Source organism: Lampris incognitus, chromosome 8 (genome assembly GCF_029633865.1).
Source record: "Lampris incognitus isolate fLamInc1 chromosome 8, fLamInc1.hap2, whole genome shotgun sequence".
Taxonomy (NCBI): domain Eukaryota; kingdom Metazoa; phylum Chordata; class Actinopteri; order Lampriformes; family Lampridae; genus Lampris; species Lampris incognitus.
This window is the reverse complement of record NC_079218.1, coordinates 54,015,880-54,040,975: the sequence shown is the minus strand read 5'-3', so window position 1 is coordinate 54,040,975 and position 25,096 is coordinate 54,015,880. Positions and strand designations below refer to the sequence as shown.

Here is a 25,096-nt window from a genome sequence, read left to right as displayed (position 1 = left end):
CCCCAACCCACCACAGCAGCGCCGGATGAGAACTCTGGGACAGATATCCACTCTGACACAGCCACCATGATAGAGACTGTTCCTGTCAGTCAGTGTGGCTACTCCCACACCCCTCTGCCCGGTCAGACTGTGACCAGATCTGGACGGGTGTCCAAGCCAGTTAACAGGATGAACCTATAGACAATATTGTATGGCTCTATGGCCCTTTTTTTGGGGGGGGGGTGTTGATAAAAAAGGGGTGTGTGTGAAGAAAGAAACTGAAGAAATGTGTGTTGACATTTATGTTTGCATTGGTCATGTTGTGGGAAGTTAATTGAATTGAAATTCATTGATAATTGTTGTGAAAATGTTTACAGTTGTATTAGTGTCTTTGTTGAGTCAGAATAAGGACCAATAATAGTATGTCGAACTGTCTCAATTTAAATAATTTTGGGTTAGGTTATGTGCCATTGAGAATGGTCATTCTCTGAGTTTTCCCAGCAGGTTATTAAAATAACACTCAAAAAGGAGGGAGATGTCATATATGATAATATATGTGAGCATATACTGTAGTATTTACGGCACCAAATAACCAAATAACCAAACATATATTGCACGTGCCTAAGTGCACCAGCACATCACACTTGTGTTTTGCACTTATGCCAGTTTCACGAAAATAGAGCCCTCGGTGTTGTAATCTGCCTTACTGGGGACTGTGTGGGCATAATCCAATCACACAATTGACAGTGGAGTTTTGCCAGCAATGATTGTACACAAACAAACCAAAGCCTTTTGCAGCACTTACTGAGTAATATGCTAGCAATGGCAGCATCAGGTAGGATCATAATGTAGCTGTCCTTGTTTGAACCAGCAAATTCCGATTATCCGGGGCATAAAGTAGAGGTCCCACCACCAGAAAAGGATAATGTCACACGGCTCAATTAGGCATGGTAGTAAATCACAGGGCAGAAAGTACATGGAAGCTAAGTTTGCATTTGCAATCTAAGAGACATGATGCGACAGACTTTTCTGTGTTTTGCAATGAATGCATACATATAGTTGCCCCACATAGTGTTTTACTTTTGTTTCCTTTAGGTCTTGCCCGTCTTCCCCGATCGCTGCATAACCTCTATCTGAGGGTCAGTTGTCCTCAATTACCCCATCACTCAAGACATAGTCCCTCAAATGTCCAGGGGGCCGTCGCTGGCGAACAGGCCACCTCGGGCTCACAAGAAGTGCAACTGGAGGAGAAGCACACTGATTAGCGCATGGTGTGCTACTGTCACCCCTGGCCCTAACAACAGGTGGAGCGAGGATGGTTAGCTGAGGTATCAGCACTATGTAGATTTTTTTTTTGATAGATTAGGTAATTGATATTGTAGCGAATTCGGGGGGCAGTCCGGGAGACCGTCGCCACAGCCGGAACGCGAACCCGTGTCTCCCGCTCCGTAAGCGACAACGTTAACCAGTCGACTAAAGGGTCCGACCCGTTAGTCAAGGACCAACGTGTCTACTTATGCATGCACGTTACAATATTTTGATGATGAAATTCACACATATGTACATATAATTATGTCCCCTGGTTTTAGTCCATATCTCCACTTATTAGTGTTTCTTTCTAAGTGTAATGACCACGGACTCACTAGCCCTTGGCTAAAGGGTCGGACCCTTTAGTTGAGTGGTTAGCACAGTCACCCTTGGTGCGGGCGACCCGGGTTCGCGTCTTGGCTGCAGCGGTTCCCGGCTGCCCCCTGAATTCGCTACATTGGTGTCAGAAGTGGGATGGTGAGACCGTGAGGCCATCAGAAGCACGTGCGCCCAGAGGCGTGAGGGAGCTAATATGCTGAAGCGCAGGGACGTGCTTCCCGAAGGAGGGGGGGGGTAGTGTACCGTGCATGGATGAATAGACTTGCTAGCCCTTGGCTAAGAGGTTGGACCCTTTAGTTGACTGGTTAGCACAGTCGCCCATGGTGCAGGCGACCCGGGTTCACGACCCGGCTGCGGCAGTTCCCGGCTGCCACCCGAATTCGCTACATATGGATGAACTCCTCATTCATTATCCTGACGAAGATCCTTCTGGGAACAAAATTTTGATCTTGCCATTAAACACAGTGGGAGCAGATATACAGTGTGCGGACTCAAAAATCTTGTGTATTCCCAGTATATTCGTGAATTGTAGGCAACTTTGGGTAAAGAAATGAATACCAAGCAAAGAATTTGTGTTCTATTTGTGATGGGAACAATATCAGGTGTAAGCAGAGGTGTAACTGAATGAAAAAGGAAAAATTACTTGTTTTCTTAAAGATGAGTTTTCATTTACTTTCCATTCATTTGCATTTCATTTTTGTATCAAATTACTGAGTATTTCATAAATGCTACAAAGCTGACCAAAAGCCTTTCGTTTTGCTTTTCTTTTCTTTCTTTCTTTTTTCTGTTTTTGTTTAACTGAAGGTAAGGATAATGCAAACTGAACCTCAATAATAACTCCTAAGAGATAAAAAGAAGGTGTTCTTCTCTATCAATGTTGTATTTCTTGCTACCACTGGCCAGTGGGAAGTGATATAGATAGCAGATGGTAGGGTTCTGAAATGAGTGTGAGCAATCCCCCACCCACTGGGGTTGAGTGTACTGGAGAAAAGTTGAAAGACTGCTCTCCATGGTAACGGCAGTAAGTGCCCAGAGAAGGCTGGGATGAGTTTACAAAAGTGGCAATTGTTTGGTGTAAATTCCCTGTTGGCAGACAGTGAAAAGAATCCTCAGAGCAACACAGGCGCCATGCCAGGATAGCAGGAACAGAAGAGCTCAGTGATTCTGCTGCTTGTGACAATAATGACCAAACACAACCACTAACCTGACAGGATAGAACAAAATGAACCCGCCAAAGTAATGGCACTGCCAAACACCAGAACATGTTGGTTTTGTAATAGTCTTGAGATCAACGTATGCTATTGTCTATACCTGGTGAATGTGTTTTTGCAATGTCAGCATGTAACTCTAAAGTTCACCACTAAGTGTTGACATTTTCATCACACAAAACTGCCACAGCAGCCCACCTATTTCACCTTTAACAACATACAATGAGTGTAATACAACATCACAGTATACAAGAAAAGTACTGAGAACCTTTAAGTGGTTACTGACCCAAATGAACAACATGAAGGGTTGAGTGTTTGTAAAGGGTTCAGCTAGAATATATATTTTCCATTGTCTGGCCAATAGACTCACATGTAGAAGAGTAACCAGATTTAAACTTTCAGAATGCAGAACGAACAGCAAGGTTTTGTGGGACAATGTGTGTATCTATCTTTTGTGGATTACCAACATGTGCATAACTTTGATATAATGAATAATAGGCTTAAACATATTTCTATTTCGCCTGCGGTTACACTCTCGCCTTCTAGTCAGTGCATGACAATAAATAATATGCTTGAATAACAGATTAAAAATAAATTGTTATAGGCATGACTAATGATCAATAATGACAGTGGTATTTGATCATGTGCCTCACTGATTTATTTTTGACTGAAAACTAATTTACAAGCAAGCTTTGAAAGTTTGAATATAGAACTGTGAACTTTTGTTATTTTGCTTCAAGATGCAGGATGTCTTCTCAATATATCGGATGCAGGACAAAAATGCAATTTAGTGTAACGTAAAGCGTAACACCTGGTCACCCTGAAATGTAATGGACTGCTACTGCAGAATAGCCCTGGTACTGTATAACTGATACTGTATAATATCCTATATGTTTGATACTGTCTATCAGCCTATGTGTTTGATTCTGTATAACATCCTATGTTGATACTGTATAACATGTTTGATACTGTATATCATCATATGTGTTTGATACTGTATAACATCCTGTTTGATACTGTATAACATGTTTGATACTGTATAATATATGTTTGATACTGTATAACATCATGTGTGTTTGATACTCTATAACATCCTATGTGTTTGATACTCTATAACATCCTATACTGTATAACATCATGTGTGTTTGATACTGTATAACATCCTATGTGTTTGATACTCTATAACATCCTATGTGTTTGCTACTGAAAATCATCTATGTGTTTGATACTGGATAACGTCATATGTGTTTGATACGGTATAACAGCCTATGTTTAATACTGTATAACATCATACGTTTGATACTGTATAACATCATATGTGCTTGACACTGTATAACATGTTTGATATTGTATAACATCATGTATGATACTGTATAACGTGTTTAATACTGTATAACATCCTATGTGTTTGATACTGTATAACATCATGTTTGATACTGTATAACATCATATGCTTGATACTGTTTAACATCATGTGTTTGATACTGTATGAGATCATATGTTTGATACTGTATAACAGCCTATGTGTTTGATACTGTATAACATCATGTTTGATACTGCATAACATCATATGCTTGATACTGTATAACATCATGTGTTTGATACTGTATAAGATCATGTTTGATACTGTATAACAGCCTATGTGTTTGATACTGTGTAACATGCTATGTGTTTGCATTTGTTCAAAGAAACGTCTGCTTTGTATTCAGCTAAACAGTTCAAGGGAAATTCAGAGTCAAATCTTATATATTTTATCCTATGCCTACATTTCCAAGAAATGTTTGTCATCATGAAGTTTTCATCTTGTAGTCCCAATGGTTCTGACTGGTTTAAAAGTAAATTCAAAACCATTGTCAGATTTTTAAGCTACAAAACAGACCATCTTCCCCAAATCTGCTCTACTATCAGATTAGTGTTTGAAATTTAATCAAAGTAAAACTTCTCACATTTAAAGATTTTCATTTTTAAAGCTTATATATGTAAAAAAAAATTAAGTTGAGGAAATTCAGCAAAAAAAAGGCCCTAAATCTGATTTTGATACGCCTAATTTCCTTTCCCTATGATGAGCAAAACTGTGTTGCTTAAAGAATTAGTAAATTTAACATACCTGGGTGGAACGAAATAAGGTGACACATAAGCAGAAAGACCCGAGGAATGGCTTTGGCATACAAGGATGCCTCCTTCTCTGCATTCATCTTGGGTCTGAGGCACAAATTCTCTTCAAGACAGTTAGCAGGATTTGCCCATGCTGGGCACATACCCGGACAGAGCACACAGACATTCTTTCATGGCAGGGCTTAGCAGTGACTTGGTACATGACTTACACAAAAGCCAATGTAGATGGCTTGGGTAGAACACACACACATTTACACACACACACACACACACACAACACACACACGTAGAATGTGTGTGTGTGTGTGTTGTGTGTGTGTGTGTAAAGTTAGGGTGTATAGGGTTAACGTGTGTGTGTGTATACATATATATAATATATATAATCCAGTGAGTCAAGTAAATTCTTTATGAGACAGTACAAGCAGGATTCATGCCATAAGCAATCATCAGCTGATGATTGCTTCTCTTTTTTGTTGTTGTTTTGTTTGTATTTGCCACCAGTTCATCAGCATTAACCTGCTCGTTGTCATCGGTATCCATTTTTTCCTTCTTTCTGGTCTGCACCCAGCACACCGGATTCCTGATTCATGTTCCATTATTGACATCTATTGGTAAAAATAACATTACGTGTAACTGTCGCCAGAGGGCGCACACCGGTGTAAGAGTATAAAAGAGAACGTGCTGCACCAAGGCGTCGGTCTCCGTGATTTATATTGTAACTTGCAGTATACGCTGGAGAAATACTCACAATAAAGTGGCGACGAGGATAAACGGCATCCGCGTGTATCCCGCACTCGGTTGGAAGGAGGATTTCAAGCCGGACTGTTATTTTTGGACCCTTTCTGCCGTGATCATTGGACGCTAGCAAGAAAGATAATTAGCTTCATCGTCGGGAGGACGACACACGTGGCAGTGAAAAAGAGGAGTCGTGAGTACAGTGACGGGGATGGTCGGTAATGTAATGATATTGTAGCGATTTCGGGGGAAAACGCAACCACAGGAACTGCCGCGGCCGGGAAGCGAAACCATATCTTCCGCACCGCAGGATACATCGCTAACCGCTCGACTAAAGGGTCAGACCCGCGAGCCAGCGTGTCTTGTTATCCATGCACGTTACACTACCCCCCTCCTTCGGGAAGCGCGTCCCCGCGCTTAAGCATATCAGCTCCTTCACGCCTCAGGGCGCATACGCTTCCAATGGCCTTACGGTCGCTCCATCCCACTGCTGACACCAATGTAGCGAATTCGGGGGACAACGCAACCACAGGAACTGCCGCGGCCGGGAAGCGAACCCGTATCGCCCGCACCGCAGGAGGCATCGCTAACCGCTCGACTAAAGGGTCAGATCCGCGAGCTAGCGGCCAGCGTGTCTTCTTATCCATGCACGTTACAATATGTTCCCACCGGGCCAGTAGGTGGCAGTATTGGGGGTTAAGGTTCATGCGCAGAACGTTCTAGGGTTGGGGCATGTGACAGCCATGGAGCAGACAATACGTGATTAAATACACAGAGACAAGAATTACTTGTCAGCTTGATTTATTACATAACAGAACATTACATCATGGTACCAGGAGTGAACCAGACAGAAAATGGATGCGATATAACCACCGGGGACTATAAAGTTAAGTGGAAATGTAGACGCGAACTGGAGAAATTTAAAACAGCAGTTCAAGCTGTATGTCGCGGCTATAGGGGTGACAGGGGCGTCAAATAAGCCAAAGACCACCATGCTACTCACCATCGCTGGAGCTGATGCGCTGGAGGTGTACAACACATTTCCGTTTGCAAACGAGGGGGACAAAACAAGCTGGACGAAGTCATCAAGAAATTCGACGAACACTGCCTGTCAAAAAAGAACGAGACTTACGAGAGGTATGTGTTTACATCGCAGATGCAACACGAAGGTGAGACTTTGGTAAGTTTTCTCACAGACCTTAAGCTAAAGCCTAGTACCTGTAACTTCAATGCACTGCGAATCAATGATTCATGATCAAATTATGTTCGGCACATGTGCCAAGAAATAGAAATATTGGTAAGAGAAGCGGAACTCCGTTTGAACAATGCTGTGAAAATATTGTAGTGAATTCGGGGGACAACGCAACCGCAGAAACTGCCGCGGCCGGGAGGCGAACCCGTATCGCCCGCACTGCAGGAGACATCGCTAACCGCTCGACTAAAGGGTCATATCCGCGAGCCAGCGGCCAGCGTGTCTTCTTATCCATGCACGTTACAGTACCCCCCTAGAAGTGTAACCCGCTGGTTCGTGGGTCTGACCCTTTAGTCGAGCGGTTAGCGATGTCTCCTGCGGTGCGGGCGATACGGGTTCGCGTCCCGGCCGCGGCAGCTTCTGTGGTTTGCGTTGTCCCCCGAATCGCTACAATATGCTGTGAAAATATGCCAGGCCAGCGAGTTAGAGCTAAACAGCACGTGGAAACGTTTGAAGGTGCCACTAAGGGACCAGCTCTAGCTCTGCCAAAGACGCCGTTTCATTCAAGGAAAATACCGAGGCGCTCGAAGCAAGCAAAGTGACACTGCAACCTCGACCTTCTGAAACCCTCCAAGACTAAAGAGATTGTTCTGCTAAAACAACAAGCCCAGGTTGAGAGACGCAGACAAAGAGCAAAGGAAAGGTTATCCACCCAGGTGATCGTGTAGTGGCATGTAACTATAACAACGGGCCAAACTGGGTTCCTGCTACAGTCATAGCACAGACAGGCCCTGTGTCTTACAGTCAGTACCACTTGAGACATTGTCTGGAGGAGACACACTGCGTTCTGGACCTACAACACCTGGGGAAACTCCACCAGTGGTTTGTGCTAAGCCATTCCAGCAGGTCAGCCCACACTCACCCAGGATGTACCATGTGCTACTGAGCCCGTCTCTTCTGGACCCACTCCAGCGGTTTCAGACTGAACTGTCTGCTACAGCCAGCATGGATTCGGCAGGTGGCAGTGCTAGCACCGGTATCCTCAGAGAACGGCCGTCTCCTGAACGCCTAAATGTGTAGTTATTGACATACCCAGAAGAATGGGGCAGAATAATCCCCAGGGTTATGTCTGGGTACAGCAATCGACCTCATTCCCTGAGTACAGGTAAAAAAAAAAAAAAGAGAAAAAAACTGAAGCTGTGTTTGGTTTATTGTGACATAGTCGAATAGGTCAAGCGTGATGCATTTGTTTTTACACAATTTGACAGTATTGGATGGTTGTTGATTTCAGTAACACTCAGTGACATGCTACACATTTTGGTTACACCCATGGTACATTTAGTTGTGTTTTAGATACCATACTATTGCCTTGTGATTTTGATGCATTTTTGTTGTGTTTATTGAGTGCAGCTTGTTCATTAAGTGGGGGAGGAGTGTCATATATTGTGATTCATTGTCCATTACTGACATCTCTTGGTAAGAATAATACATTATATGTGACTGTTAAGAGGGCGTTCCAGTTGTAAGAGTATATATCTAGAAAATGCATTTTCTAGATATATCAATATCAGTATCAATTTTAAGCAGTGCTTAAAATTGCTGCAAAAACAGCTGAGTTGTAAAAGTAAAACGAGGGAGCTGAAAGCTGAAGGAAACTGCTGAAGCAGTGCTGAAAATTGCTGGAAAAAAAACGGCTGAAATGAAGAATCAAAATTTGGATGCTGAAGTTGAAATAAATTGGAGGCTGACAGCTGAAATAAATTGCTGAAGCAATGCTGAAAACGGCTGATAAACCAGCTGATATGAACTGAAATGCATTTAATTGCTTAACTGAAAATCTTGCACACTTAAGTGTAATAGTGGCAGGTGGGAGATGAAGTCAGCACCCAAAGAAGCTGAAAATGCTGAAATGTTAACTGGAAGCTGGAACATAATCGCCTACAGGCAGAACTGGGAGTTGAAGTGCACTAAAAGGAAAGCTGGAGTGTATCAGCTGAAGAATCACAGAGTTGAAAAAATGTAGTTGAAACAGCTGAACGGAAATAAATATATACTGCCAAACCTGGAAGTAGAAGTGAAATGCCTTGAAACTGTAAAAATAAATTCTTTATTAATAGACACATGAAGTGTATTATGAAACAGATGGTGTGATTTTTTTTTCATTTCAACAATTAAAATGGAAAGAATGAGTCTCAATTCTGTGTATGTGTGTGCCTGGTTTGTGGTTTGTGTGTGTGTGTGTGTGTGTGTGTGTGTGTGTGTGTGTGTGTGTGTGTGTGTGTGTGTAATCAGCTAGAAGAACCAACTGAAAGTAACTGCCAGATGTCTCCTGACTAAATCTGTACAAAGACATATTTTCTGTGAAATCTGTTGAAATGTGTGTAAATCCATGTGTCTTGTATGTAGTGTGGAAACACTGTATAGTAGGACTTCGACAGAAATGTCAGTCAAGTCCATCCATTGTCCAAACCGCTTAGCCTGTTGTCAGGGGTGCAGGGATGCTGGAGCCTATCTCAGCAGCCATTGGGCGGCAGGCGGGGAGACACCCTGGACAGGCCGCCAGGCCTTCACAGGGCTGAAACACACACACGTGATGGGACGATGAAATATTACGCCCCTGAAAAAGGGGTGAAATGATCACTTAAGTGATAAGATGGGTGCTTCCTCAATGAGTATTTTATTGGAATCAATTCTTCACAAATAAGTAACAATTTACAAAATAACATAGCTACAGGTAAGTAGAGAAGTAAGATAGTATACACAGTATTTTACTAAAAACAGGTGAAGCTCCGTAACTCTCATAAAATTCACCAAAACTCAATGTGAATCCACAGTATTAGCACAAAATGGCGTATGCACTCGGCAAAACAACAGGTTGCTTTGTTACAGTGTGGGGGCACGTTCTCTCTCTCACACTCGCTCTCTCACACACACACACACACAACACACACACACAGACACACACAGACACTTAACTAAGCTCGACAAAATTCCGCTCTAATTTGCTCAAAATCACAATCACAGGTTACTAAAGTCACGTCAACTATTTATAATCCACAACATACCTGAAAAAGGGGTGAAATAATCACCAAAGTGATAAGACGGGTGCTTCCTTGAGTATTTTATTGGAATGAGGAAATCAACACGAATTCCCCTTGGTACTGGGTGGAGACAGAAGCAATCGATCTCAGACTACCACATCAAGGCCACTCTGTAGATCACAGTTAAACACCATTATTGCTCAAATTGCACAACATAACAAAGCAAGCAATGAACATGAACCATTCATCCCTCCAACCTGTCACACTCTCGCCTACAAAGTAAATGTCATCCCGACATTATTATTATTATTTTATTTTTCACAATCTCTTGTGAACTTGACTGACGATCTTCTTCTGCGAGTTGGGACTCAAACAAAGGTCAAGGGTCACAATCCATGTCTGGTGACTAGCCACTGCGTAAACAGTCAATGAGGTCTTTTGACAGTCCGTTAGTCCTTAAACAGTCTGCAGATTGTCAATGAAAGTCTATAGGAACAGTCCATAAATTGTCATGCAGCCCGTGAATTGTCCAGGGCACTAGTCAATGTCAACAGTCCATGAATTTGTCCATGGCAATGGTCTCTATTAACGGTCTCTGAATTGTCCATGGATTTAGTCAATCATGTCAAGTCTGTCGCCTCAGCCTGTCGGTCCATACATGAAGGGGGGCTGGAAGTAGTATGGCTGTAAGGGCGGCAGCGATGGGACCAGTCCTGGAGCAGGGTAGACAGGCAACAACTGAGGTGCTGATTAGACACTGCAGCAGGAAGGGATGCCAAGCTGATCATAGGTCATACGTCTCGGTGGGTGTCTCTCTCTTTGAGGTCACTGGTAGGGCAGATTCTCAGGTTCAGCAGCAGTACTTGAGGGAGAGGCATGTGGTGAGTGCTCATCAAGCAAATTCCCAGGTGGTAAGTCTACTTCATCACCTTGCAGGTTTTCAGCGGGCACATTGAACTCCTCCAGCTGATCTCCCTCAAGAGGCTGTACTGGTGGTGCAGCCGAAGTTGGCATTTCAACTCTCTCCTCCGCTGGTGGGTGTCTGTGTTCAAGCTCCATATCTGATTCACCAGATGTCTCATTTCTTTCTGCTGACACTGTGGGGCCTGCAGTGGCTCATAATGAAGTTCTACTCGTCCCCACTGTCCTCATCAGGCTCTTGAGTTTGAGATGCAGGCTGGTGTCTCTCTTTCCATTTCTTTTTGTCGTTTTTAGCCAACTCTGGTTGTGTCTCAAAAGGTAAGTGATCACAGGGCATTAGTAAGTTTCTGTGCAGAACTCTGGAGCGTCCGTTACCCTTTTCAGGTCTCACTTCATAAATTGGCAGTTCAGACCCCATTTGTCTCACTACTGTGTGAACTGTATCCTGTCCTCCCAATAGTTCCAGAGTTTACATGGTCCTCCTTTGGGTGTCAAGTTTTTAATCAAAACACACTCACCAGGCTGTAGCACTGAACTCCTTACTTCTGTGTCATAGTACCTTTTACTCCTTTCAGCAGCATTTCGAGCACTTTGGTTAGCAATGGCATGTGCTTCCTCCATACCTTGTTTCCATTTCTCCACATAATCTCGCTAGTCACTGGAACCTGACTTCATGTGTAGCCCAAAAAGCATATCGACTGAAAGCCTGGGTGATCTGCCATACAGGAGATAGAATGGTGAGTAGCCTGTCACTTCGCAACATGTACAGTTGTAGGCATAAACCAGCTTATTCAGGGACTCCTTCCAGTTTGATTTCTGGGTCTCAGTCAGTGTCTTAAGCATCTGCAGCAATGTTCTAGTCATACGTTCCACTTGACCATTCCCCATCGGGTGATAGGGCATTGTTCTCTCTCACACACACAGGCAGACACGTAACTAAGCTCGATTAGTTATGTTAAATAATCACATTGTTCCAAGGGAATGGCTACTTTATTTGCCGTCGACTGGCTCTGTTTACTGCTATGCCTGCAAACCATGCATTTATCAGCGGATTCAGCGATTGGAAACATCCATAGAGGATCAGCGATCATAAAAAAAGGGTGCAGAACATAGACAAAACGTATTTTCGTTAATGCAGAGGTCTAAACACTTCTGCAGAGTGGACGCAGCTCTTGCCCGGCAGTGTGAGGCAGAGCAACGGTATTGGAAAGAGGTACTTAGACGTGTGGTCGCTGTCATTAGATTTTTGGGAGCGACAGGACTGCCATTCCAAGGGGACAATGAACTGCTGGGCTCTGAGCACAATGGAAACTATTTGGGACTACTTGAACTGATAGCAGAGTTTGACCCCTTTTTAAAAGGAGCACATCGAAAAGCATGGCAATAAGGGTAAATGTAAGCCCTCCTACCTGTCCTCAACCGTGTGTGAGGAGTTCATTTCATTAATGGGTGAGAAAACTAAGCAAGCTATAGCAGGGGAAATCAGAAATGCTAAATATTTCGCTGCAATCGTTGATTCAACACCAGATTTAGTACACGTGGATCAACTCACGTTTGTTTTTCGATCTGTCAGTTCAGATGGCAAAGTGGTAGAGAGATTCATCGGGTTTGAGCCCATCCACAGCCACACAGGTGTTAGCTTATCTGAAACTGATTAATATGGATGGAAACCTGGGGTTGGACTTGTCAAACTGTCGTGGGCAAAGTGATGATAATGCGAGCAACATGTCTGGCAAATACAACAGACTCCAAGCGCAGTTAAAAAAAGAAAACCCTATAATCCAATATACACTGTGTGCTGCCCACTCGTTGACTCTTGTGGGTGTCAATAGCAATGATGATTGCTGTGAGGGGGTCGACTCTTTTTTTGAACTGCTACAGTCTCTGTATACATTTTGCAGTGCCTCAACCCATCGCTGGAATACAGCACTAAAAAACAGCGACTATTACAGTAACCACACTTTAAAATACCTCTGCAGTACCAGATGGAGCTGTAGAGCAGACTCCACCAAAGCTCTGAAAGAGAATTACAAGGCAATTAGAGATGCATTGGCCAAAATAGCCTTGGGCTGTGATGAAGCGCTCCAAACCAAACACGAGGCTGCTGTGCTGGTTTCCAAACTTGATAAACTGGAGACGGTAACAATGACTATTTTGTGGGAGAGGGTACTGGGCAGGTTTAAAGCAACAAGTGATCAACTACAAAAAAAGTGACATGGATTTAGCAACTGCTGTTGGTCTTCTGTGATCATTGCACTCCTATGTTGGCACTCTACGAGACCAGTTTGCAGAGCTGGACGAATCAGCACGCTCTGTTAGTGCTACATAAGACTACCAGTTTGACATTCAACGTGTAAGAAAAAGAAAAATTTGCAGACGAGTCTGATGATGACGGCGAAGTCACCTTTACTAATGGCAGTCTGAGATTTAAAGTTGCAACATATTATGTCATCGACAGACTCACTTCCTGCCTATCAAAATGGATCGATGCTTACACAGATGTGTCTGAACTCTTTGGCGTTTTATTTGAGAGGGACTGTGATGAACGTGATGGGCGTGAAAGAGCTGCGAAGCTTAGCTCCACTTATCCGACAGACCTGGACATACGTCCTTGGCGAACGATCTCTTACAGTTCACTCATTTTGTACAGAATGAGACGTCCCCTGCACAGTTGCTGCAAATTCTTGAGAGTAATAGTCTTAAGACAACATTTCCGATTATGTATTGTAGCGAATTCGGGGGACAACGCAACCACAGGAGCTGCCGCGGCCGGGAAGCGAACCCATATCACCCGCTCCGCAGGAGACATCGCTAACCGCTCGACTAAAGGGTCAGACCCGCGAGCCAGTGGCCAGCGTGTCTACTTATCCATGCACGTTACAGTATGTTGCGCTAAGAATGTTTTTAACATCGCCTGTCTCAAATTGTGAGGGTGAGAGGTCATTTTTCGTTTTAAAACGAGTAAAAAATGAGCTGAGGACCACAATGTCACAGAGACGGCTTTCTTCACTTTCAGTCCTGGCCATCGAACACGGAACTTGTTAAGTCTTGATTTTGAGGATATTGTGCACCAGTTTGCATATTTAAAGTCAAGAAAGAAGGACAGTATGTAAGGTCCATCTGCTAAATGAAATCGAGCCATACAATGATTTGTTTCATAGCAGAAAATGTTGGCCTATATTAGTTAAACATGCTCTTACAAATAGGGATGCACGATATGGATTTTTTTTTTACTCCAACCAATAATTACCTACTTCTCATGGCTGATAGCGATAAGATAACCAATAATTTCCCATTATTGTATTTTCAAAATAATCTCTGTGGTTTGAAGTTTAGTCTCTCTCCTGTGACACTGTTTGTACTTTCAAGTATCTGCTTTATTTTACTGTTGCAGTCAACTGATGTGCTAGATATTGAAGCATCAATTTACTGTGTGCTACTATACTGAGTTCTATGGAATTAGTTCTATGAATTAAACAAAGCCATATTGAACATTTGTGCATCTGTTCATAATTTCTCTTGAAGATATTTTATTATTGAAATGCACTTGATGATGATGGCTATAATGCGATCATGGGGGGGGGCACTTGCATGTTGTTGGCCAGGGGCACAGTGAAGTATTAAAATGGTCCTGCCTGTGCCAGGACTGGTCCCATGGCTGCCGCCCTGAGATGGTGATGTGCCAACATACCTTTCAAGGGGCCCAATGGCTCACCTCCGTAAACCTGAAGGGGATGCGCATCACGCAGAGTCAGGGTCTGGAGCTACTCTTAAGACTTGTCAATTTGCCAAAGGTACCTCCCAGGACATTCAGGAATCTCCTCTCTAAACCTGGAGGGTTTTTTTTCTCCAGTGCCCCGCAAATCCACCGAAACCGTGACCTGCCTCATATCCTGCAGACCATGTGAGGCCTTGTCAATCTGGATCTCAGTTATTTGTGTGTTTCAGATGACTTGCTGTTGGGTTTGGGATACACAGCCATGGAACATCAAAAGGTGTCACGGGGTCATGACCCCAGACGAGGTGCCTGTGCCTTGAGAAGATTGTCTTTAAAGTTTATTGTGGATGAACCCCATGGACAGGTGGTGAGTGATTGTTCATGGGCAAGTTTGGCATGAAACTGCCCATATTTGCACGTCAAAATCAGTGTGGCGCAAGTGGTCAACACAAACCGCCTGGTCAGGATACTACTGCCAGAGATACCACTCACAGAGTACTACATGAGAATCTACCACCTCCATAATTATGACTGGAGCGCCAAGCCTGTTTTCTCCAACATGCTGCCTCAGTATAGACACAGCCTGTATAAAAGCTCTCACCTTGTTTCTTTTAATACTTGGGAAAACTTTCCTCACTGTGCTATAGAGTTTAGTCTTTTCGGTCTTTGTCAGGATGTGCTCAATCCCATTAAAGCTCATAATGGAATGAGACAGGTGCCAGCCTTTCATTACCGGCAATAGAATAATCACTTCTTCTGCTTGGTCAGTTTCAGAGGCGAGCCGGAAAGCTGTTTCAATCCATACCGAGTACCACATTTCAGTTGCATTGGCGGCAGTCAATGTCAAATCTATTGCTCTTTCACGTGTTTATTCAGGAAGTCAAACCGGAACTACTAGCAGACACTAGAGGACAGTACAGCGCATTAGCAACACCGATTGTCAAATTACTGTATTACAGCACTCCCACTAAATTTTACAATGGCATTAAGGCACATCACACTAAATTATATTACTAAGAGCCGTGCTCTCCTTCACAAATAATGTCAAGATAATAAATCATTAAACTGAAAAAACTTGCAAGATTCCTTTTCTTACTCCTTTTACCTTGCTTACAGCTTTCTTACCATTTTCAACAGAAAAACAGAGCCTATTACAGTAAACAGAATTACATAAGAAAAAGCCCAATCTCTCTCCTAAGATAATCAAACTTCTGTTTAGTCAGTGACTTGGTCAAGATATCTGCCTTCATGTCATTAGTACTCATCATTGCTTCTTTCAGTGTGCTTGGCTCTATGACACGACACACATTGGCATAATGATCAACAGTCACTATATCAGCCAACTCATCATATCCATATCTCCTTGGAGCCCTTCTAATTCTGCCGCCTTCTCTAGCAGCTTCATCGACAGTGACCTCATCATCTGGTGTTCCACTCTCATGTGTTCATGGTTACCTCGTCCTCTGAACAGGTCACTTCCACTTCCTGTTTCCAGTCGAAGTCTGATTCATTAAAGATGACATCACGACGAATTAGAATCCTCCTTTTCTTTTCATCAAACAGGCGATAGCCTTTGGCATTGTTTGCATATCCCATGAAACGAAGCTTCACAGCCTTATTGTCCAGTTTTCTTCTCTCTATGTCTGGTATATGTGCATAAGCAACAAAGCCAAACACTCTCATGTGACTCATGTCCAGCTTTTTGCCACATCATCTCTCGTAGGGTGTCTCTTGCTTCAGGACAGGTGTGGGCAGCCTGTTCTGTAACATCATTTGTAACATCTCCACGTGCTTGGTCTTTCAGCTCCCACTGCCTTGGAGTTAGTCTGCATATCTCCACGAAATTGTGATGACATGGCTGATGCACCACCTGACGTAGCACCACTGGAGTTATCATTAGCATTCACTCGCTTTTGCTCTTCATTTATTAATGCTTGCTGAACAAACTGCAGTGTCAAATTGTCAATCTTTGTTTCTAGCGCAGTGACAATTGTAGCATAGTTTGGTGGCAAACTACCCAAGAGTGTTATAATTTGGTCTTCCTCTTCAATCACAGAACCTATTGCTCCTTGCTGATCAGTCAGTTCCTTCATTCGTTTTAAATGTTCATTTAAACTTTCTCCTTCCTTCATTTCACATCTGAAATATTTTTTCTTCAGGAACAGTCACTTAAAAATCACACCCGAGTGTGCCAAATGTTACAAAAACATGTAGATATTCAACGTTTACTGGGTTTTTTCGCGCTTCAGCTCACTTCTTACCGAGAAATTGGCACTTGGCACAAGTTGGCAGTGAACTTGACTTCTCCTCAGGGCTCCGCGCGGTGAAAAGAAAAATGGCGGAAAATCAAGAGATTTTGAGTACCGAAGTTTGGCTACGTCAGTAGTCACGTGACACACTGGATGGAAAAATAGTCTTTGGTTTTAAATCAGTCAAATACATTAAACCAATGAGGCCCTGATTTCCTTTGAATTAAAGTGATTTTAATACATATATAGACCCAAAATATCATAAATGCAATTACATCGGGTCAAATCAAATAAAAAACGCCCTTTACTTGAATGGCAGCATATGATCATTTTTTACTGTGCAAAGTATCTCTCTCAAAATGTCCTTTCAGTGTGTTCCACGCCTCTTTTGGAGTCTGGCAGCTTGTTATCAGGTACAACTGGGGTGTACTTACATTCAGCACTAACACGGAGAATGCCTTCTCTCTCCGTTTCGTGAATTCAGCTTGTGCACGTGCATTAGCATCTGCGGCTAGGATATCCGTCTCCATTAGCATGCCCCACAGTCCTTTCGCTTTCAGCAAGTGTTCCATCTGAGATTTCCACGTTGCCCAGTTCTCTGGTCCGCTCAGCTTGTCAATAAACAGCTTATCTTCCATTGTGAATTACTCAACACCATTTATCTCACACAAAACTCCATGTAAAACAGCCTTTTAGCGACGTTCTGGGCCCATAACCTGTTGCTCTTTCACGTGTTTATTCAGGAAGTCAAACCGGAACTACAAGCAGACACTAGAGGACGGTGCAGCGCATCAGCGACACCAATTGTCAAATTACTGTATTACAACAACATTATGAGGTGAGTCGAGGATCTCTGAAACATCTCTTAGCCTTATAGTTGGAAAGTATTCTTCCTTCCCTCTTTCATCAATTATTGATACCTGAGAACCCGTGTCCCCAAGCTTGCAGTTGATGGGCATTCAGATAACATCCAATAAGGCGCTGCCTGCCAACTGGCGAGGTGACTTTGTGGGGGTGGCCAACTCGAGCTAGAGGGGGCAGGTAAGTGCATTTTTTCTTGTGTTCAGTCCAGTTTTGTTTTGACATGGTTTTGAACAATACAGTCTCTCTTTACAAGATGAGCATTGTTTCAATTGTCAGGTGAATCTACACTGCCACAATTTGCACATTTCTGGTACTCTGCTAGTTACGGTTAGCACCATTCCACGTTTAAAGGAGCCTCTCTAGGTGATTTGATTCCTCTTGATTTTGCATCCGGCTTGGAAATGTTCTCCACTTCCACATCAGTAACAGTGCATGCAGCGTTCATTCACTCCTGTCTGCTGGCAGACAAAACATCTCCGTGGAACCCGGAGAGGGCAGTTGGCGTACTGGTTAGGTCCGTACTGAAGTCGCATTGGAGCAGGTGCTTGAGGCTGACTGTAGCTGTTGTAATACTGCTGCGGTGGCACAGGTAGCTGAGGGTGTCTATCTGACCTAACTGCAGGTGGAGTACAGGGCTGTGGCTGGAACCTTGTCTGCTGTAGAGTGTCTTTAATCTGAGTTATCTTTGCACTGAGACCTTTTAAAGAAGCTACGCCTACCTTAAGTTCTTGTATCTCTGTTAGCAGTTCAGGGGGACCCGTTGTTTTGGCTTGCTTCACAGGGCACTTAGCAGGTAAATTATCTTCTGACTGCACTAGACTTACACTTGAGGCTGACTGTGGGGTGCTATGCTTCTTTTTGTTTTTTGTTTTGGTCTCATTAGCACAGGCGATATTTAACCTCTCTAACAAAAACTCATCTGAGGTTTCAGGATCCTGTAGGAGGGGCTGCATATCTATTCTGATACTATCATTCTGGAGACCGATAAGTAATGTCTGTAAACACATGCTCTGGACTAAAGCTGGGTCGTACTTAAGCCCTGACTCTGACTTTTGGGACGCAAACAGTACTTTCTGCCTCAAATCTAAAACTCGCATGAGGAATCTGAGGGATTTCTTTGCTGTTCTGTGCTTCAGAAGCTAGCTGCTTGTAGAGCTCTGTGGGGTGCTTTTCTTGAAAGTGGGAGCGCAGGATGCGTCAGAGCGTGGGGAGAGTCAGGTGGGGTTTTCCTTCCAAGTAGCTGCATAGCTGCTCTAATTACAGCATCTACCATCTCTACTTCGGGATAACCTCTGTTTAGTCCATTCTCAATCTGATGAGCAAGGCTGAAAAATGTCAATCTCTCTCTCTGGCCTGGTTCACCTATTTGAGCCGAGATTTTGAAATCTTTGGGCCAACATGGGTTTGGCTGCTGTGGCTGAGCACTGAATGAGAGCTGAATGTTGACTTGTGGGCTAAAGGTAGGTTGGGACTGAAGCTGAGACTTCACCGTTCTTTGTTCCTCCATTTCTCTCTCTGTCCCTGTCCTTTCCACCTTTCCCTCAGCACAAACTGAGGGAAAGGTGGTCAAATCTGCAATTTTGTCTTTCAGTAGCAACAATGCTGCCATGCCTCCATCCTCTAAGTCCGTTCCTTCTTCTCTTTCCAAGGCATTTCATCACATGAATCACTCGTGATATACAAGACTTTCCTTCAACATCAGCTCTTTGATCACCTGATATATTAAGGAAATCACAAACTCCGAGCAAATTGTCTCTAGTAACTCTACTATTACCTCCTCCTGTAGCTCTTCTAGGGCTGTCATCATGTTGACAGGACAGTAGGAACCTTTACTGTGCAGGAGTTGACTCTGAACTGAATGGCCTTCAATTTACCCGATGATCTCCGGCTGGTCTCAGGTAACGTGAACTCAGCCACCAGCTTCCAGCTCCCCTCGAACAGCAACAACTTCCTCACTGCAGGCTGTGGGGACTGGACATCTGAAGAGCGTATCCCAGCGGTGCCTCCAAAATGTTACGCCCCTGAAAAAGGGGTGAAATGATCGCCAAAGTGATAAGACGGGTGCTTCCTCGATGAGTATTTTATTGGAATCAATTCTTCACAAATAAGTAACAATTTACAAAATAACATAGCTATAGGCAAGTAGAGAAGTAAGATAGTATACACCGTATTTTACCAAAAACAGTTGAAGCTCAGTAACTCATAAAATTCAACAAAACTCACTAAAGTGCATCAAACATGTTACACGAATAACAGAGCAAATATATTACAACATGTGAATCCACAGTATTAGCACAAAATGGTGTCTGCACTCAGCAAAACAACAGGTTGCTTTGTTACAGTGTGGGGTCACGTTTTCTCTCACACACACAGACAGACAACTAAACTTGACAAACTTCAGCTCCTATTTGCTCAAAATATCACAATAACAATCACAAATTACTAAAGGTCACATTAACGGTTTATAATCTAAAACATACCTGAAAAGGGGGTGAAATAATCACTGAGGTGATAAGATGGGTGCCTTCCTCGGTGATATTTTATTGGAATGAGGGAAATCACCACGAATTCCCCTTGGTAGTGGATGGAGACAGAAGCAATCGATCTCAGACTACCAGATCAAGACCACTCTGTAGATCACAGTTAAAGACCATTACCACTCAAATTCCACAACAGAACAAAGCAAGCATTGAACATTCCACTCCATTATCTGAACCGCTTATCCTGCTCTCAGGGTCACGGGGATGCTGGAGCCATCGCAGCAGTCACTGGCTGGCAGGCGGGGAGACACCCTGGACAGCCCGCCAGGCCATCATACGGCCCACACACGCACGCACACTTAGGGACAGTTTAGCACGGCCGATTCACCTGACCTACCTGTCTTTGGACTGTGGGAGGAAACCGGAGCACCTGGAGGAAACCCACGCAGACACTGGGAGAACATGCAAACTTCACACAGAGGACGAACCGGGACAACCCCCAAAGTTGGACCACCCTGGGGCTCGAACCCAGGAACTTCTTGCTGTGAGGCGACCGCGCTAACCACTGCGCCACCTTGCCGTGTACCCCATTGTGTCCAATCAATATAGATATATTTCTTAGCCGATTTGAGCTAATGGCTAGTTGGGCCATTGCTGCCTATTAATTTGCAATTTTCTTTGAAGTTATTTAAAGTCCAATTAATACAATCTAGAAATACAGGAGAGTTTTGTTATATTACAGGAGTGACTGCAGTGTCAGTCATAGGGCCTGGAGTTCATTTCCATAATGTATTATCAACTTCTGGGTTGGTCGCAGAATTTCCCGTGAAGTGAGGACGGACAAGCGTCACCACGGCCTGGTAGACCTTTCACAAAAGGCCGGTCCCCGCTAAAGTGCGTGGAAATTTGTCTACATTTCTACTTAAAATTGTGTGTTAGAAGTGGAAGATGGGCAGCACAATGGCTAGCGTGATCGCCTCACAGCAAGAAGGTTCTGGGTTCGAACCCCTGGGAAGTCCAACTTTGGGAGTGGTCATCTGTGTGGAGTTTTGCATGTTCTTCCCGTGTCTGTGTGGGTTTCCTCTGGGTGCTCCGGTTTCCTCCCACAGTCCAAAGACATGTACGTAGGGGTCAGGTGACTCGGCCATACTGAAATTGCCCCTAGGTGTGTGTGTGTGTGTGATGGCCTGGCGGCCTGTCCAGGGTGTCCCCGCGCCTGCTGCCCAATGACTGCTGGGATAGGCTCCAGCAGATAAGCGGTTCGGATGATGAATGGATGGAAGTGAAAGATGTGCAAAAGTGACAACAAAAGCTACATATAACACGAAAACATACAACAAATCGAGAGTAGCTCATAGCGAGTCACCATAGTACGGCGCCAGCGCCGATCTCATCACGTGATCACTCCATTAGGGATGTGTTATCAGTCCTATCCAATTTAATATAATGGTAAATCATATGTTTGATGAAGTGGTAGATGGCTTTGGTAATTCTTTTTGCAGATGATGGAGCAATATGGAAGAGTTTCCATAATGTTGGCTATTTAATGAAGCAGATTCAGAGTGCCTTGGTTGAGGTGCAGGCTTGGGCTGATAAATTGGGTTTTAGGTTGTCGATAACAAATGCAAAATATGTGATCTTTGGTAGAAAGAAGAAAATGGATAGTCAGGGGCTTAAGGTATATAGAGAATCCCTTGAAAGATTTAGGGTCTTTAAGTTTTTAGGTGTGTGTGGTTGGATGAAAAATTGACATACAAGAGCGCCTGTGTGAAAATTGGTAAGTTTGAGACAGTAATAAATATTATGAGATGCTTGACTGGATGTTGCTGGGGGGCAGACTGGAAACGAATGCTCATCATTTATAAGGCTATGATAAGAGGACTATTTGAGTGTGGGTGCTTGGTTTAAGGTTTGGCCGCCAAATCTACACTGGCTAAATTGGATGTTCAGGCCAAGGCTCTGAGGCTGTGCATTGGGGCATTCTGGAAAACGCCAATCCTGCCGCTACTGGTCAAAACGGGGGAGGCTCCACTGAGGCTGCACTGTGCGAAATTGGTGCCAAATTACTGGACAACATTAAAAGGCTTTGGATCAGCTCTCCATCAATTTCTCTGCTAGCGGGGTGCTGGGAGTTTGAAAGAGGTGGCAGTAGGCTTAATAGGGGCAGCTATATAAATTCCATAAGAAAATACTGAAAGGAACTGGGATTTAGTGGAGTAAAGGTAGGGCCCTTTGTATGCTGGCCACCTATCTCTCGATCACTGTGGACAGAGGCTGATGTGGACTTGTCAATAAAAGAACTAATACAGAAAGGTAAAATAGGAAATCATGTGGCATATGTAGAGGAACACCTAAGGAATAGTTGGGGTAACTATATAGTAAGTATCTACATGTATAGCTCAAGAGATCCTGAAAGCAGAAGAGTAGGATTTGACTTATATGTAACCCATTTGCAAATCTGTCAAAGCAGAAGGTTGCCTGATGGGATAGCAATATTCTCTACAGAATTAGTCAATTTATTGTGGGAACTGTGGTGGGTGGAAGAAGGGGTTTGGGTAAAGTTGTGCTGTGCACCGATTCATTGTCTACCTTGATGGCATAAGGGGGTCAGAGCTAGACCAGACATGGTTGGGGGGACTTTAACGATGGTCATTAAACTGGAGAGGCAGGTATGTAGTGTGGGTTTTCTATGGGTGCCAGCACATGCTGGGGTTGAGGGCAATGAGGTGACAGATAGGGTAGCTCGGGCAAGTTCAGTCATGCACAGTGTAGATGTGAAAGTGTAATCTGGCAGAATGGGATACTGCAGCATCATTAGTGAGAAACCGAAGCATCAATGGCAGCAAGAGTGGGATGCAGACAGTAGAGGAACAAAGTGTCTTTATGCATGCCCAATGAATCCAACTTGAAAAAAAAATCAAAGTTGAATCAGTTCATCTGGACATGTTTATTCACAGATACGTTTCATCACTCATCTAAGTGACCTCTTCAGTCTAAACTGACTGCAGGTATCCCCACTCTTATAAACAATACAGCTGCATAATGAGCGAAACCAGTTTCATATGTATATATGGGCGTGACCATTAACGAGAGTTACAATGGCCATGTGTACTATTCACAGACGGTTTGGGAATGTTTGCAATCACAGCATTGCAAGATGGCGACAGATTAACTCCGTGGTCAACCACATCATGTTTACCAGGAAGGATGTGAAAAATGACAGGTTAGCCTTCTTAGACTGTGAAATTGCAATTGATTATGGGGGACAATTAATTGTTTCTGTTTACTGCAAACCAACACATACTGATCAGTACTTAAGGTTTGACTCTCATCATCCACTGGAGCACAAACTAGGAGTTATCAGGATGGTGTACCACCAAGCTGACGGTGTCCCCACCGACACAGTGCCCAGAAAAGGGGAGCAGTCCTACATTAAGCAGGCCCTGGTTAAGTGTGGTTATTCTAACTGGGCTTTTGTCAAAGCTAGGAAGACACCCAAACAGTGCACCAGCCAATCGCAGAGAGAAGGACAACAGCTGTTTAAGTGTAAACCAGTGGTGATTCTGTATGTGTGTGTGTGGAGGGGGGGGGGTGTTGGAAGAGTTGAGACACATATTTTCCAAACACCCTGTCTCAGTTGCTTTCAAACCCCCAAACACGCTGTGCCAGAAGTTGGTCGACCCCAAAGATCAGGTCCCCTGGCACAAACAGAGCAATACTATAGTACACTAGTACATATAGTACAAGCGTACTATATTATATAGTACGTATAATACGTATGTTGTTAAGTGCCAGGAGGATTGCCGTGACTTGTACTTTGGGGAAACTAAACAGATGCTGGCCAAGAGGATGGCACAACACAGAAGAGCAAATGCGTCAGGCCAGGACACCACAGTCTACACCCATCTACAGGCCACTCTATCAAGGATGAGGATGTGCAGTTGTGCACGTCCTTGATAAGGAGGAACGCTGGTTTGAACGGGGAGTCAAAGAGGCCATCTATGTGAACATCCCTGAACCGGGGGGGGGGGGGGGGGGGGGGCTAAGAGTACATCTGTAACCATCTTACAATGCTGTGATTACAAATATTCCCCAATCCTCTGTGATTAGGACACATTTATCTATTTATTTATTTAAAACGTTTATTTGGGAAGGGACAATGTCCATTAATCAACATCTGAAACAAATGTAAATCTACCCGAGCTCGCTAATGGGCTAGTTTCCATCGCCAGTCCCTTTGCCTCATGTTGTTCAGCACCCTAGGATAATAGAATAGTGTGGTGGACACGTATTGGGGATAGAATTCACCCCAGGAACTAAGGGTTAAGTCAGGGTTGCCCTGGCAGGTTAACGCAGGGTTAAGTTATGGTTGTTCAGCCAGTTTTCTGATTATTCTTGCCGCCTCCGCTCAGTCGAGCTATGGTTTTGTTGTCTCTCTGATTTACCGTGGATTAAAGAAAGTTGCCTACATGGCTAAAGTGTGAACCTTCTCCGTTCCTTTGGCTCTACAATAGTACAAAAATAAAAAAAATACAAATACAAGACCAAGACCAAGAGCAAGCAAACAAGAAAATAACAACATGTTAAAAGTGTGTACGAACAGCATCAATTTTGGCATTGTTGGTTCCTAATAAGCCATTTCTTCACATGGCACTTAAATGAATAATAGGATGGGGACTCTAATTGATTGTGGTAGAGAGTTCCATTGATATGATGCTCTAAAGGAGAAGACGGCCTGACTAAATGCAGTTCTCCTGAGTGGGATTGTGCAGCCCCGGCTAGCTGCACCTCTAGTAGCTCTGTTTGTGGCAGATTTGAAGTTGATGAAGCTGGACAGAGGAGGAGGAGGCGCTAAACCATGCATGATCTTATAAACTAGGCAGTGTTACGGACTAGTCGGGTCTAGGGGTTAAGGCCTAAGCAGGCAATACTAGTCCTAACCTGGAG

The 25,096-nt window shown here is 43.7% G+C and overlaps 1 protein-coding gene across 1 annotated transcript in view; it reads right to left on the bottom strand.

Moving 5' to 3' along the window:
* LOC130117273 (hepatic and glial cell adhesion molecule-like) overlaps positions 1–5,114 on the bottom strand; it is a 50,935-nt gene extending 45,821 nt beyond the window's left edge. The window contains exon 1 of the mRNA XM_056285477.1: positions 4,942–5,114. Coding sequence (XP_056141452.1) covers positions 4,942–5,092 — 151 coding nt within the window. The 5' untranslated portion in view covers positions 5,093–5,114. The remainder of the gene's footprint in view (positions 1–4,941) is intronic.
* Between the last annotated feature and the right edge of the window lie 19,982 nt (positions 5,115–25,096).